General features: G+C 31.9%; 2 protein-coding genes across 2 annotated transcripts in view; both read left to right on the top strand.

Annotated features, from left to right (window-relative positions):
- Positions 1-4,690, top strand: part of LOC145331350 (uncharacterized) — an 18,813-nt gene extending 14,123 nt beyond the window's left edge. Inside the window, exons 11-15 of the mRNA XM_080175968.1 lie at positions 674-735; positions 1,767-1,832; positions 2,256-2,346; positions 3,047-3,105; positions 4,574-4,690. Coding sequence (XP_080032094.1) covers positions 674-735; positions 1,767-1,832; positions 2,256-2,346; positions 3,047-3,105; positions 4,574-4,665 — 370 coding nt within the window. The 3' untranslated portion in view covers positions 4,666-4,690. The remainder of the gene's footprint in view (positions 1-673; positions 736-1,766; positions 1,833-2,255; positions 2,347-3,046; positions 3,106-4,573) is intronic.
- A 549-nt stretch (positions 4,691-5,239) lies between these two features.
- LOC145332185 (uncharacterized) lies at positions 5,240-15,490 on the top strand. The gene is made up of 12 exons (XM_080177143.1): positions 5,240-5,356; positions 5,722-5,838; positions 7,310-7,383; positions 7,670-7,734; positions 8,124-8,175; positions 8,883-8,972; positions 9,354-9,451; positions 10,142-10,203; positions 12,191-12,316; positions 14,047-14,135; positions 14,368-14,417; positions 15,138-15,490. Exons 2-12 carry the CDS (start codon positions 5,772-5,774, stop codon positions 15,187-15,189), a joined length of 825 nt encoding a protein of 274 aa, XP_080033269.1. The 5' UTR covers positions 5,240-5,356; positions 5,722-5,771; the 3' UTR covers positions 15,190-15,490.
- The last annotated feature ends 454 nt before the right edge of the window (positions 15,491-15,944 follow it).

Here is a 15,944-nt window from a genome sequence, read left to right as displayed (position 1 = left end):
CTCTTCTGTAGATTACTATGAGTGGTTAAAACGTTTGAACACTCAACTTGATGAACCAACCAATCAAATTTTAACAAATGTCCCAAAAGTTGTTAAGACACTGAATAATAAAACGTTAATATAAAACTTTGGGGACTAGTGTAATAAACAACCCATTGTCCCCTCCCTCCCTGGACGCTTTGCTTCAAATATTGTAGCTTGTTGTCCTAGGAATCATTGTTCCGGCAAGGATGACAACATCTATAAAAGCAAAGCTCTGAAATGGTAGGACAAACGGACATTAACAATTGTAGAGTATCAGAACTGAATAATCAGATTATAAATTGTTTAAGTCGAAGCAAAATTGTAAGAAAATTTGTTGAAAAACTTTCTAAATCGTATTTAACTACTTAAGAAATCAACATGCAAATTTTGAAATCGATAGGACAATTCTAACATGCCTAAATTAACCAAAAAAGCTGTTCGTTACGAACGGCGGATCGACCCTAATTATAGAAAAGATCTTTTAAAAATCAGAACTTCAAAATCTGCGTGTATTAAATGGATCTAAGTACTTTCTGGTAACAACTTTAAAGAGTTGATACGCTTTCTTGAATCTTACCTAACTGTTTCAGGAATCGTTATTCTAAGTTTGAAATGGATATGACAATTCTAACAATTTAAATTGATTTAGGCATAGATCCAAGTCGCATGAGAGATTGTTAAAAACTATCAAAGAAAGAGATGAACCTAGAGGTATGTCTATCTTTCTGTCCATCAATCTATTTGTCTATCTTGCTACATTTCTGTCTATCTATTTATTTTGTCCATCTAACCATCTATTTATCCATCCATCTAACTATATATATATATATATTTATCCATCAATCTAGCTTTCTATCAACTCAACCATCTAACTATCTATCTATCTATCCATCAATATATCCATATTTCTTTCTATTTATCTAACCATCTATCTACATATCCACCCATCTACCTATCTATCTATCTATTCATATATGTACCCATCTATCTATCCATTACCTATCCATTTGTCTATCCATCTATCTATTATTCTATCTATCCATATTTCCTTCCATCAATCTAACTATCGAGATATTTATCCATCTATCTAATTATCTATCTCTCTATCTATCTAGTTATCTATCCATTTATCTATCAATCTGTCTTTCCATATATTTATCTTTCTCTCCTTCTTTCTATCCATTCATGTTTCTGTGTATCTATCTATTTATCTATCTATCTATCCATCTATCTATCAATCTAAATAGCTATACATTCATTTATCTATCTATCTATCTGACCTTCTTTCTATTTCTGCGTATCTATCTATTTATCTTTCTATCTATCCATTTATCTATTAATCTATCTATCTAGGTATAATATTTGGTAACTAAGAGAGTAAATCTTGACTGCATGATTAACTTTCTATCTATCTATTTATTTATCCATCGATCTATCAATCTATCTATCTATCAACCCATCTATCTATCTATTTAGGTATAATAGTTGGTAACTATGAAAGCAAAACTTGGCCGTATGATTATCTATTTATCTATCTATCCATCTATATATCTATCTTTCTATCCATCTATATATCTATCTATGTATCTATCCAACTAGGTATTATAGTTGGTAACTATGAAAGTAAAACTTGTCTATATGATTATTTTTCTATCTATCTATCCATCAAATTATCCATCCATCCATCCATCTATCTATCATTCTATATATCTATACATCCATTAATTTATCTATCTATCTAGGTATAATAGTTGGTAACTATGAAAGTAAAACTTGGCTCTATGTTGGGCATAGCCTGTCTAAAAGAGGTAATTTATTAATGATGACCTCAGGGATACAAAAGGATAAGACAATGGCCAATCAATTGATGGTCATTCCTAATGCTGATTCTCAAAAGTACCCCTTCTGTAAATTAAAATTAGTGGTTGAAACGCTTGAACACTCAACTTAACTATTAATGTAGCGTATCTGACATAGCAGTAGTAGGAACCATTTTTTAACGTCTTTATTTATGACGCGCGCATCATAACTAAAGACATTAAAAACTGAACCGATGACTTACATATATATTAAATAAATCAATTACTGTATTATGGCGGCGAATGCCTTAGCCATTAAAAAGATGCATTCATCTTATAATCAATTTAATTAATTCGACTTCAAACTTCAAGCAATCCAATAATGTATAGTAGTTTTTATATAGATAACTTTTAAAATTTGGTCCCATTAAGGTCGCGGAGTTGGACTAAAGAAGAGTGAGTCTATTGAATCGACTCTAAGTGAACATGAATTTTCTAAGAATTACCAACAGACAGTCCATAGGTAATATAGATAGATAGATAGATAGATAGATAGATAGATAGATAGATAGATAGATAGATAGATAGATAGATAGATAGATAGATAGATAGATAGATAGATAGATAGATAGATAGATAGATAGATAGATAGATAGATAGATAGATAGATAGATAGATAGATAGATAGATAGATAGATAGATAGATAGATAGATAGATAGATAGATAGATAGATAGATAGATAGATAGATAGATAGATAGATAGATAGATAGATAGATAGATAGATAGATAGATAGATAGATAGATAGATAGATAGATAGATAATTAGATTAAATAAACATATTCAATCAACTGATCAACTGGATATATACATAAACAGATACAGAGATAAAACAGAAAAAAAAATAATAGCTGTACGTATTACTAGACGTAAAAAGATTGTCAGTGATTCTAATCCTTATATAAAAGAAACAAGATGTCTATCTGTCTTTTTGGATGTCTGTCTATGTGTTTCCGAAGAATTTCGCCAACTACTGAACCGACATTCTCCTTTACAGTGTAGCTTCTAGAATTCCTTAGAAATATACAACATATAACTATTTTGGGGCAAGAGAAATCGGCCGCAGAAAAAAGTAATCCCTTGCCAACAAAAAAAATTTGTAAATAAAATAGACACGAATACTTTAATTTTCAGAGAATCTTAAAATTTGGTATGTTTTTTAGGTTGGTTCACAGACGGTCCACTGCATTTATGTACACAAAAATACTGGATGGAAATTTTGGTAATAACTTTTTCTCGTATTCATTCGAATCCGGTGGATAGGAACCGGTTCTCATCCATACGAAAACACTATGTCTAGCATCGTATTATATCCAGCTTTCTACGAATATAGAAATGTACAATCATAAGATTAAAACTAGATTTTTTAGCCCCGAGGTGACAAATGACGAATGACGAACGTCACCTCGGGGCTAAAAAAAACTAGTTTTAATCTCATAATTGTACATTCTATATCCGCGGAAAGCCGTTTATAATACGATGCGAGAAATAACTATTATTTACTTTTTATAAAAAAAAATTGTAAATGGGGGGGGGGGGGGGTAGTTTTTTTAGGTCAAAATAGTTTAGGTTAAATTGGGTACTCTTTCCCTGCAAATAAAGACTCCGCAGGGATAGAGATAGGAAAAACTCCCCTCCCCTTTTTTTCATTTTTAATTGAATATTAATTTTATCTTTTATTTACCTATCCCTACTGAATTTCATAGAATCGATATATCATTATTTGGATGTTGCACCAGATTATCATGTACTCTGATTAAATGAAACTCGTAGCTGGCTAAATAATTAAAAATAATGATACCCTCCCTCCTTTGACCCATCCCCTTCTCTACTATTGGATGAATGAATGGACCAATAAATGAAATCCATATTAGCCAACCTAAATGACGACAAATTACAACCCCCACCCCCCTGGCAATATATCCATGTATTTTATATATCCATTGCTTAACATAAACCCTATCTATAATATAAAGTAGAATGATGTTTGTCTGTCCGTCCGTCTGTCTGTCCCGTAAGGTCTCGGTAACCACTGAACCGATCGGATTCTACTCTTCAGGACATATACCTACTGGTCCTGTGGTTGTTTTAAGGCTATTTTCTTAGAGGGTGGGACACCCCCAACCCCCCCCCCCCAAAAAAAAAAAAAATCCAAGATTTTGGATCACCTCTTGGGACAAAGCCCCTAAAGGCTAGGGGCGAAGCCGCTAGTCCATAATAAATCAGTAATAAGACTTTTACGACAGATAACCTATACCAGTTTTAAATTCTTGATTAATTCTATAGATAATATACCTGGCCTTGTTATCTCCTCTTGGGCACCTCAACCATTACCCCCACCATCTTCGCATTCTCAGCCCCCCTTAGGTCCTCGTAGAATGTTCCCCAACCATTACGTCGGTATTTATTTAAAATGAATACCTTAAATATCTTTATTTAAAATGAATACCTTAAATATCTGAAATTTGTCACATATTAATATAAGTGTATATATTTAGTTGAATGACAATATTTCATACGTTTTCTAGGTATTTAGGTAGGCATTTGAGATAGTGGTCCCCCAAACAATTGAAATATTCATTCCAATTGGAAAAACGCAGGGAAGCGCAAATGCACCGTAAAAATATATTAACGTTAAATGTCGTCGTTGTATTTTTTTCATACTATCAACATATATTTCATTTTTTCAGAGCCGGACAAGCATGTGACAATCAAGAAAACAAAGCAGGGCTTTGGATTCAGGAATCAATTATTATTCGTATTCAGAGATCTAAAGGGATAAGACAATGGCCAATACATTGATGTACATTTATGGTTAAAACGTTTGGACACTCAAAATATTAAACCAACCAATCAAAATTCAATGAAGTTCCTTCCCAAAGTTTTTAAGCCAACAAATAAGAAACCGTTATTATAATAGTTTAAACAGCCCATTGTCCTGATTTTTATTAGTTTTAGAAAGTTTTAAGTATGGTACCATGTTTTTCAAAGTTTGAGGAGGGAGGGGGTGGGGTTAACACCCTTTACCAGTACCTTTCTATGACAATGCTCTATAGTTCATTTTTTCCAGATGTCTATGCAAACCTTTTGAGCTTCGCCACTAATGGATGTTGTCATCCTTGTTTGTTTTCTACACATTTTTCAATAATTTTTTTGCTTCCCCACTTAATGATGTTGTCATCCTTGTTTTTGATCATCATCCTAATAATAAAGTAACAGGATGTTTGTTTGTATGTACCAAATGATCTCGATAACCGTTTAACCGATTTTACAGGGTAGTCTCTCATAGTTCCTGGGAAGGTTTATAACTATTTTGGGGGATGGTACCACCACCCTCCCAAGAAAATTCCAAAGGTGCCCCTAGAGGCCTCTAGTATAAATATAAAGAGGGCTCAGTGACGTTCTTTTTGAATATGTAATAATTTTTGGATGCAGAATACATGGTTCTAGGCCCGTTGTTGTGTCTGCCATTGGTAAGTTAAAATTTGGTCCCGGTTAATCAAACCAGTTTTTTAAACCGGAATCTTGCCCTATGGTTAATATGTAGCTCTTTTTTAGTTATTTTAAGCATCACAAGGTATTTTTATCTGTCTTTTATTTCATTTGGATTAAAAACTTTCAAACTAAATTTTCCATTTTAAATTATTAGCTTGTTTTATTATTTAGATATTTAACATTATACCTATTTATCTTCTAGCGGCTACGCCCCTATCTATCTATCTAACTATATATCTATCTATCTATCTATCTATCTATCTATCTATCTATCTATCTATCTATCTATCTATCTATCTATCTATCTATCTATATCTATCTATTTATCTATCTATCTACCTAGAAGAGAACACAGCCGCCTCGGAGAGTGGCCTGTCTATCGGTGATATTCTGATGTGTGTGGAGGGCACCAACGTGCTGCACGTCCCCCATGTCGAGGTGGTTAAGCTCGCCCAACAGTGTAAGCAGTTGTTGTTTTTTTCCAGAGAGAGAGGGGACAATGGGCTGTCCCCAAAGTTTTATAATAGAATTTTCTTATTCGTTGGCTTAACATTTTTAAGGAATTTTGGTTAGTTGGTTTATCAAATTAGGTGTCCATACGTTTTCTACCATTTATTGTAAGGGGTAATTTTCTGTATTTACATTGGGGATGTACAACAATATGTCGGCCATTGTCTTATCCCTTTAGATCCCTGGTATATTTTCTTTATTTTAGGGATCTTAAGGGATAAGACAATGGATGATTATTTAGCTTACATTCCCAATGATGATACTCAAAATCACAAAATGAGTAGTTTAAACGTAAGAACACCCATCTTAAAAAATCAAGCAATCAAATTCACTAAAGTCTCCAAAGTTTTTAAGCCAACAAATAAGAAAACGGTATTATAAAACTTTAGGGACTAGTGTATAAAAAAAAGCCCATTATCCCCACGTTATCTGAGGTTTAACAAAATATTATAATTATTAATTATAATTATTATAAGTATCCAAGTAATTAAAATGTAAAATGTTATTTACTCCGCTGCTAATACAGATAGATGCATATTAACATGCTATGATGGAAAAATAAATTAAATTTTATAGTTTCAAAATTTTACATTACTTTTTTATCCAATTAGATTATCTAAAAAAAATCTGTCAATTTTAAAAATAGGATTTGTCAAGGATTTGTTTTTATTTATCGAAATGAAATATATAAATAGATCAAATTTATTATTTTGTTTTTTAATGCAGAGTAATATGACGATAAGTATTAAAGCTTATCCATCCATCCATCTACATCCATCCCTCCATCAATCCATCCCTCCATCCATCCATTCTGTCATCTATCCATCTATCTATCTATATATCTATCCATATATCTATCTATCTATTCATCCATTCATCCATCCATCCATCAATCCATCCATCCATCCATCCATCCATCCATTCATCCATCTATCTATATTATTTTCAAATGTCCGTATGTAAGAAAAATAAAAAAGGGGCAACTTAATTTACTCAGCGTATCCTATAATATAAAGTAGTAAGGATTTTTGTCTGAAGCTTAAAAGCTTAGAAATTAATGGTCTGAATAGGTTGTACTTTTAAGGGAAGCTCTATAAATGACTTGGTTTTAGGCTATTTTCTGCACTTCCCTACCCTCCCCTAGAGGCTAGGGACATGTCTATCGGTCATGCAAAAACAAACATTTTATGGACATAATATATCTTTTCCTATTAATCGATATATAATTACTTGGATGTTGCACCAGATTTTCATGTACTCTAATAAAGTGATACCCACACCTGGCTAATATATCAATATCCACTCTTTACCCCATCCCCTCCCCTCCTACTGTTAGAACGAACTTACCAATAAATAAGGTTAATATTGACGACAAATTTCCCCCTGTCAATATATCCTCATATTCTAAATCCATTATTTAGGTAATGGAGATTTGAAACTGGACTTGATATCTGTGTCACGGCTAAACAATCCTCCCGATACTTTGTGTTCACAGGTAGCTATCTATCTATCTATCCATCAATCTATCTATCTATATATATCTGTCTATCTATCTGTGTCACGTCTAAACAATCCTCCCGATACTATATTTTTGTCTGTCTGTCTGTCTATCTATTTATTAATTCATATATCTATATGTCTGTCTGTCTATCTTTCTTTTTGTTCTTATATCTATATGTCTGTCTGTCTATATATCCTTGTATGTTCGTCTTTATATCTATTTATATATCTTAATTATCTACCCATCTTTTCTTATTTATCTATTTTATAAATATTTTTAGACAATTTTACGAGATTACATATGGATTCACAAGCTATGGAATGAAAGCAATACATGGCAAAAAAGGTAAATCTTCAATCGTTAAAAACAGCCAAAAACCTGCCTAGGACCAATATGTAAAGCTTCCGCTAAAGAATTAATTAGGTAAATTATTAAAACAGTGTTCAAAATGCTGTTTTTTCGTTAGTTTTTCAATTAGCTACTTTATTTACTCAGCAGCTATTCAAGATAGACGGCTTAAATATGAGTTGAGTGTCCAGACGTTTCAACCAATAGTTGTACAGAAATTTTGTGTATTGTCATAGGGGATGTGTACATAATTTATGTGCCATTGTCTTATCTCTTCAGATTCCTGGAGAAATATGATTTACCACTTAACTTATGGATGTTGTTATTCTTATTATACTTTTGTTTATTGATAACAATAACAGCATGCTTTTTTTTTGCATTTTCAGATGGCTTGAACTGAGTTCTAATGGCAATATTCAAATATACAAAACACATGAGGTATCATAGATAGATAGATATACAGAAAGATAATAAAGGTATTATAAAGCATAAAAGCAGTCTGACCTCTTTTGATGTTTGATACTTATATATTATATATATGCTACATTATGATAGGAATGTTGACTTGAAATAGACAGACATATAGACAGACAAACAGACAGACAGGGGGGAGTAGATAGACGGACAGACAGACATACAAATAAACAGACTAACATACAAACAGATAGACTAGAATACAGAAAAACAGACAGACAGACAAACAGACAGCCAAACGAACAGACAAACAGATAGACTAAAGTACAGACAAACAGAGAGACAAACAGACAGACAAACATACAGACAAACAGACGGATAAACAGGCAGACAAACAGACGGACAAACAGACAGACAAACAGACGGACAAACAGACAGACATACAGACGGACAAACAGACAGACAAACAGACGGACAAACATACAGACGAACTTACAGACATGCAAACAGACAAACATACAGAAAAACAGATACTGATAAACCTCCTAATATTTAGAAACTAGTGCCATCATGTGGATGTATAGCATAGATGGAGAGGGGGAGTAGAAAGATACATAAATAGACAGACGGAAAGACCAGACAAACAGACAGACAAACAGACAGACAAACAGATAGATAGAAAAACAGACAAACAAACAGACAGACATACTAATAAACATCCAATTCTTAAGAAACTGGTGCCCTGTGGATGTATAGTGTTGCGTGGGGGTAGTGCTATAGGCCAGAGTCCCTCCTCAAATGATGCAATGACAATTTTACAGGTAAAAAAATATTATAAACGGGGTGGGGGACATTAAAAAGTAATTGTTCCCTTGGATCTAAAGGGATAAGACAATGGCCGATAAATTGATGTTCATTCTTAATGATGATACATAAAAATATCCCTTCCGTATATTGAAATTAGTGGTTGAAACGTTTGAACACTCCACTTAATAAGTCTACAAAGTTGTTAGACGAATGAATAAGAAAACGTTAAGAAACGGATGTTGTCATCTTTCTATCTATCTTTAAATATCTATACTAACTACCTATCTATCTATGTATCTGTATATCTAGGTATATATATCCTTCTATTTATCAATCTATCTATATATCTCTCTATCAATCTATCTATCTAACTAATTATCTATCTATCTATCTAGATTGATGTAGAGAATGGGGGAAGTGTAGAGCTTGGATTTCAGAAGCAGAATTCTTTTGTCAGCTGGTCCCAAGCTCTTCAGGAAATTAGCAATAATAGGTAAGAACAAGAGAGGGAGAGAGAGAGAGAGAGAGAGAGACAGAGAGAGAGAGACACACAGAGAGAGAGAGAGAGAGAGAGAGAATTTTTTTTTAGAGAGAGTAACAATCTATCTATTCATATAAAGATCTATCCATTACATGAAAATCTATTATTTCATCTGAAAATCAATCTATTCATCTAACAATCTATCTCTTTATGAAACAATTCATTCATACATCTAACAATCCATCCATTCATCTAACAATCTATTTATTAATGTTACAATATATCCATGCATACAAACATCTCATTTAAAAATCTATCCATTTGTCTGAAAATCTTACAATCTATTCTTATATCTACAAAACATTTCATCTATTTCAACTAAGTAACAATCTATCAATATATCCAACTATAAAATTATCAATTAACAAATTTAATAATCTATCTCTAAATCTATTTGAAATTTATCTAAATCAACATATATTTAACAATCTATCCATTCAGCTAACAATTTATCCATCCATCTATTTTCATATCTTTCTATCAATTTTACTGGACAAGAATAACAAAAAGAATAGAAAATACACCTTAACCTTTCTAAATACCATCTAAATATAATTTGGAATTCATCTATCTACATAAATTTATGTCTAACAATCTATTAATCTATTTAATAATCTATCCAAACAAAATAATCTATTCTAGATTAGAAGACCAAGATGACTGGATACAAATGGTCCAAGAAAAGTTCCAGCTGTCATATTTAGGTTAGTATAGATATATCTATCTATCTATCTAAATATCTATCTATCTAAATATCTATCTATCTAAATATCTATCTATCTATATGTATCTATATCATGAGATATCTAACTGCTGTGGACCAGCTGGTTGTCTAGCAGAGGGACTATCTACACACCCCATCCGAAGGCGTGTTAGGTTAGAAAAACCCCCCCGCAGAAATGGTTTACGCAGGATGTACTGGGACCTTATGGTGGTTTCAGAACATGCTTTCCCTAAATTGAGTTAGTAGCTTCCCATAGTAGAAAATTTTAAAATTACTTTTGGTGATCAAATATTACTTTTATTTTTAGACTACCTTCACCTAACCTGCTTTATTGTCTTATTTTGTCTTTCATGTTTATCATGCAAATTCGCCATAATTACAATTGAAATGACAGATATTGGAGCTTTCTAAAAAGGTCTCTAACATTTTTCTGGCTCTAATACTTTTTTAGATATCTTATTTCAAAGTATTGCTCTAAAATCATTTTTATACAGCAAAAAGTTGAAATATAGAATTAGTTATTTTAGAGAAAATTACAAGTATCTTCATGTAAATCTTTCTAATATTGCTCCAAATTGACCAAATTGGATAGTTAAGGTGCCTAAAACTATCTACTTGCAATGGACAATCCAAATACATAGTTTTTAAGACTATATAAGCATATAGAAGACTATATAAGCATATAGAAGACTATATAGGAACATGCTGAAGTGATTTTTAAAAATGCCAAAGGGAAAAATATTTTCTATTTTTTAAAATAAATTGTAATTTAATCAACTTTAGAAAGAATTTTAAGGTAAGTTATGGTGTATAAAGTTGTCACTTTGTAATTAGAAAGTCAATAAAACACAATCATCTAATATTTTGAACCAATAGAAACATATCTTAAGAAAAATAGACATAAACATTGAAAATAAACCAAAAATTGGTTAGAATTTTAATCATTTCCAAGCAGGTTACAAATGTAATCTACAAATTCTAGTAATTTTTTATAAGAATAGTTGATTGGCTTTTTAGATTTTTTATAACCTTATGAAACAAAATCAGTTATTGTCACCTTAACTAAAAAAACATTAATTAAAAGACTTTTATAGATGATCTCACATATAATAAAAGAAACAATTTATTCTTAGGCCACATTTTTTTTTGTTGATAAACACTATTAGGTACTCTAAACTAGTGCTAAGATTTTTAAAAATAATAAATCATAATTAATTATGAGTTTCTTGTACCTTAAAACTCCTTTTACATTCTTAAAAGTGCCTTAAAAGTGATTTTTAGTTAAAATTAAATTACATTTGTTTCTTTGATATCTCATTTTAGCCTTCTCCTGTTGACTTATAAAGTCTCACAAAGTGTGGATTTGGATTATCCATTGAATGTAGATAGTTTTAGGCACCTTAACTGTCCAATTTGGTCAATTTGGAGCAAAATTAGAGTGATTTATATGAAGATACATGTAATTTACTCTAAAATAACTAATTTTATATTTCAACTTTTTGCTGTGTAAAAGATGATTTTAGAGCAATACTTTGAAATAAGATATCTAAAAAAGTATTAGAGCTAGAAAAATGTTAGAGACCTTTTTAGAAAGCTCCAATATTTGTCATTTCAACTGCAATATCAGCGAATTTGCATGATAAACATGAAAGACAAAATAAGACAATAAAGCAGGTTAGGTGAAGGTAGTCTAAAAATAAAAGTAATATTTGATCACCAAAAGTAATTTTAAAATTTTCTACTATGGGAAGCTACTAACTCAATTTAGGGAAAGCATGTTCTGAAACCACCATAAGGTCCCAGTACATCCTGTGTAAACAGTTTCTGCGGGGGGTTTTTTCTAACCTAACACGCCTTTGGGTGGGGTGTGTCTATATATCTATCTATCTATCTATCTGTCTATCTATCTATCTATCTATCTATCTAACTATCTATCTATCTATCTATATATCTATCTATCTATCTAGATCATGAGATATCTGACTGTTGTGGACCAGCTGGTTGTCTGGCAGGAGGACTGTGGCAGACCAGAAACCTGTTGCTCCAGGATGGATGTCTGTATGTCTACCAGGATAAGGACCAGCCTGCTATTTGTAAGTTTTATTATTATCGTATTATAGACAGCTTTCCGCGTAAAATAAAATGGCAATTTTGAAAGCAGTTTTGTTACCCCAAACGGGCATAAGGCTAGTCTTAGTTTTATAATTTGCTATGCATTGATCAATCTATCTATCTATTTTCTATTTATCTATTTCTCAATCTATCTATATAATTTCTATTTATCTATTTCTCAATCTATCTATCTATTTACCTGTATATCTAACTATCTAATTAAACCAGGTGTCCTACTCCGCCATGGTTACAAAGCCAGTTCAGCTTCATGTTATTTTCTACCTATCTATCTATCTACATTAGTGTGGCCCAAATGAAGGTCTAAATCGCTTTTCAATGTGCGGAATGTAAAAATAGGTTATGTATTGTTTGTAGATTTTAGCCCTATAATTGATTTTAAGAAAAAATCTATCGCTATCTCGCTAAATGCATATTTATTTTCACCTTTTCTTCACCAAATTATGAAAGCCTTACACCAGATATAAAGCAAAACATCAAATTTTCTGTCTGTTTGTTTACAAACATTGAAATAAAATATTAAAATCACCAGGAATAAACATATGAAGAAAGAAAGTATAAAATTTATTTATGTACAATTACAATAATTTGGGAAAGCTAATTCATACTGCAAAATCATTGAAGAAAAATAATTAAAGATAAGCCTTACTCTTTATTCCTGGTTTAATAAAAAACAATCAAATTATTTTTTGCAATATTAATTTTTTTATTAGTATGCTTTTTTTAAAAGTTGAATACGAGAATAAGTATATTACATATTTTTTTACCTTCATTTAATTTTTTATTTAAGTAAATTGTCTCTTTATTGGCGACAATGTCTGTTGAGCCATGAAATTTATTAAAAACACTTTTTCCTATTTTATGTCTTTAAAACGTATATTTTTTTGAGTTTTTCATCATTTCTCTTCTCATAAGACTAATATCTACTGTTTTAGTTCAATTTCTTACACAAATTATCAATTTAAATAAAACAATGTTTTTAGATGTTTTTCGGAATTATTTGGCAGGAATGGAGGTTCTGCCTACTTTTTATAATTGCTTCATATTTGAACTCTTGTTACATTATTTTAGGTTGGCAGTTCTTTAATTATTTCTTGTTAAAATCATGAAAATATGAAGTTTTTGATAAAAAGCTTAAGATTGAAATTTCGAGATCAATTTTCAATGTAGAGAGGTCTAGTTTTCACAAAAAGGTCTACATTTGAACCGGTAACAACTTCAAGTTATCCGCAAATTGATATGGTAAAGATTTAAAAATTAATGTTTTTTAAGGCCAGTCTAATCTACATATCTATCTATCTATCTATCTATCTAACTATCTATCTATCAGGTGTTCTGTTCCTCCATGGTTACAAAGCCAGTTCAGCTCATGTTATCTATACACCTATCTATCTATCTACCTACCTATCTATTAATCTAACTATCTATCTAACTAACTATCTATCTAACTATCTATCTATCAGGTGTTCTATTCCTCCATGGTTACAAAGCCAGTTCAGCTTCTTGTGGATATATCTACCTATCTATCTATCTACCTAACTATCTATCTATCTACCTAACTATCTAACTAACTAACTATCTATATATCTATGTATCAGGTGTCCTGTTCCTCCATGGTTACAAAGCCAGTTCAGCTTCTTGTGGATCTATCTACCAATCTATCTATCTACCTAACTATCTATCTATGTATCAGGTGTTCTGTTCCTCCATGGTTACAAAGCAAGTTCAGCTTCTTGTGGATCAAGAAAATATGTCTTTCAAGTTTACTCTAGCTCTGATCAGGTTATATATCTTTCTAAATATCTATCTTTACAAAGCGGCCACGCCCCTAGAGGCCTTCAAGGGCACTCTAAGGAACTTGTAAGGGTGAAGTCAACTCTCTACTTTCATTTTTTTGTGGGGGGGGGGGGGAGGTTAATCAAGCAAACCCACCCCATTGCCCTCCTTGAATTTGTATATCACAGTATGTTTGTTTCACTTAATAGCACAAAAAAAATCTTTTTTCTTTTTTTAGGATGGCAAATCCTACTTTTTCGCTGCGGAAAGTGAGCCAGAGAAAAAACGGTAATTCGTATTCTGATACCTTTTTTTTCAAATCTGAGACATTTTTTGTCCAGAGCTCACAGTTCCATACCAAATATGTTAACATCTTCTATTCTAATGCAGGGATCTAAAGGGTAAGACAATGGTCGATAATTTGATATACATCCCCAATTATGATACACAAAATTACTCCTTCAGTAGATTAAAATTAGTGGTTGATATGTTTAAACACTGAACTAAATGAATCAACCAATCAAAATTCACTAAAATTCCTAAAGTTGTTAAGCAAACGAATAATAAAACGTTATTATAAGCAGCCCATTGTCCCCTCTATCTTTGATTCTTACGATTTAGAAAGCGTAGCAACTCCATAATCACTACCAGAATGTCCGTACGTCCATTTGAAACATGTTGATTTCTTATACTTTTTTAACAACAAATTTTTAAGTGATCTAATTATCCGATTGATCTGATTTTTGGTATATTGATTCTTGGGACAAAAAAGTATAAAGGTATAAGCAAAGCAACTCTCTAAAATGTCCTAAAAATGTAAGTATGTCCATAAACATTATCCTGTAACTAGCAGTTTTTTAACAAATTTACTTACAATTTTGCTTCGACTCTTATACATTTAAATTCTGATTATTCAGTTCTGACACTATACAAGTGTTAATGTCCGTTTGTCCTACCGTTTCAGTGCTTCGCTTTTATGGATGTTGTCATCCTTGTTTTATATTTCAGATGGTTGGCAGCATTGGAATTTTCACTGGAGAAATGGATTAGAATTGATTAAAATATCTGGGTATAGTCCCTTTCTTGGCGATTCTTTGATTTTTTTTTCACAATAGCTTTTCTCCTATTTCTAGCCCCTGGGGGGGGGGGGGGGGCTCTAACCCTGCGGGGCCACTTGCCTAACCCTGTGGGGCAATCACCTAACCTAATCTAAAATAACCTGTCAAAAGCCATTTTAAAAACAAGACGAATCGGGGCATTGTCACAAAAGGGACTATTCCCAGATATCTGGTTACATACATACAAGTTTTACATACAGCTTTTTAGTTATCATTTTATATCAAATAAATTTTAACAATTTTTATGTTTGTATTTGGTATAAAGAGTAGAATGGTGTATGACTGTCCCTTAGGATCTCGGTAACCACTGAACCGATCGGATTCTACTCTTAAGGGTTTATACCTACTGGTCCTGTGGTGGTTTTAGGCTATTTTCTTGTGGGTGGGACACCCCCAACCCCCCCAAAAACAAAAAATCCCCCCACCAATTTTTTTTTTAATTATTTAAAATAGTGGTGGAGTGGGGGCTCCCCAGGTAATAAAAGACGTAATTATACCTCTTGGGACAAAGCCCCTAGAGGTATAAAAAGCAGCTAGCGTATAAAAAGGATGACAACATCCATAAAAGCGAAGCGAAACTGTAGGACAGATAAACATTAACTCTTGTATAGTGTCAGAACTTATATATATTATAAAAATATTAGTTTTTACAAAATAGTTGTAAAACTTTTAAATACTGTTGAAGGACATACTCACA

This window comes from Acartia tonsa, chromosome 11, assembly GCF_053477335.1.
Source record: "Acartia tonsa isolate MP-2025a chromosome 11, ASM5347733v1, whole genome shotgun sequence".
In the NCBI taxonomy this organism is placed as follows: Eukaryota; Metazoa; Arthropoda; class Copepoda; order Calanoida; family Acartiidae; genus Acartia; species Acartia tonsa.
The sequence above is the reverse complement of the archived record's forward strand: the minus strand, read 5'-3'. Positions and strand labels throughout refer to the sequence as shown.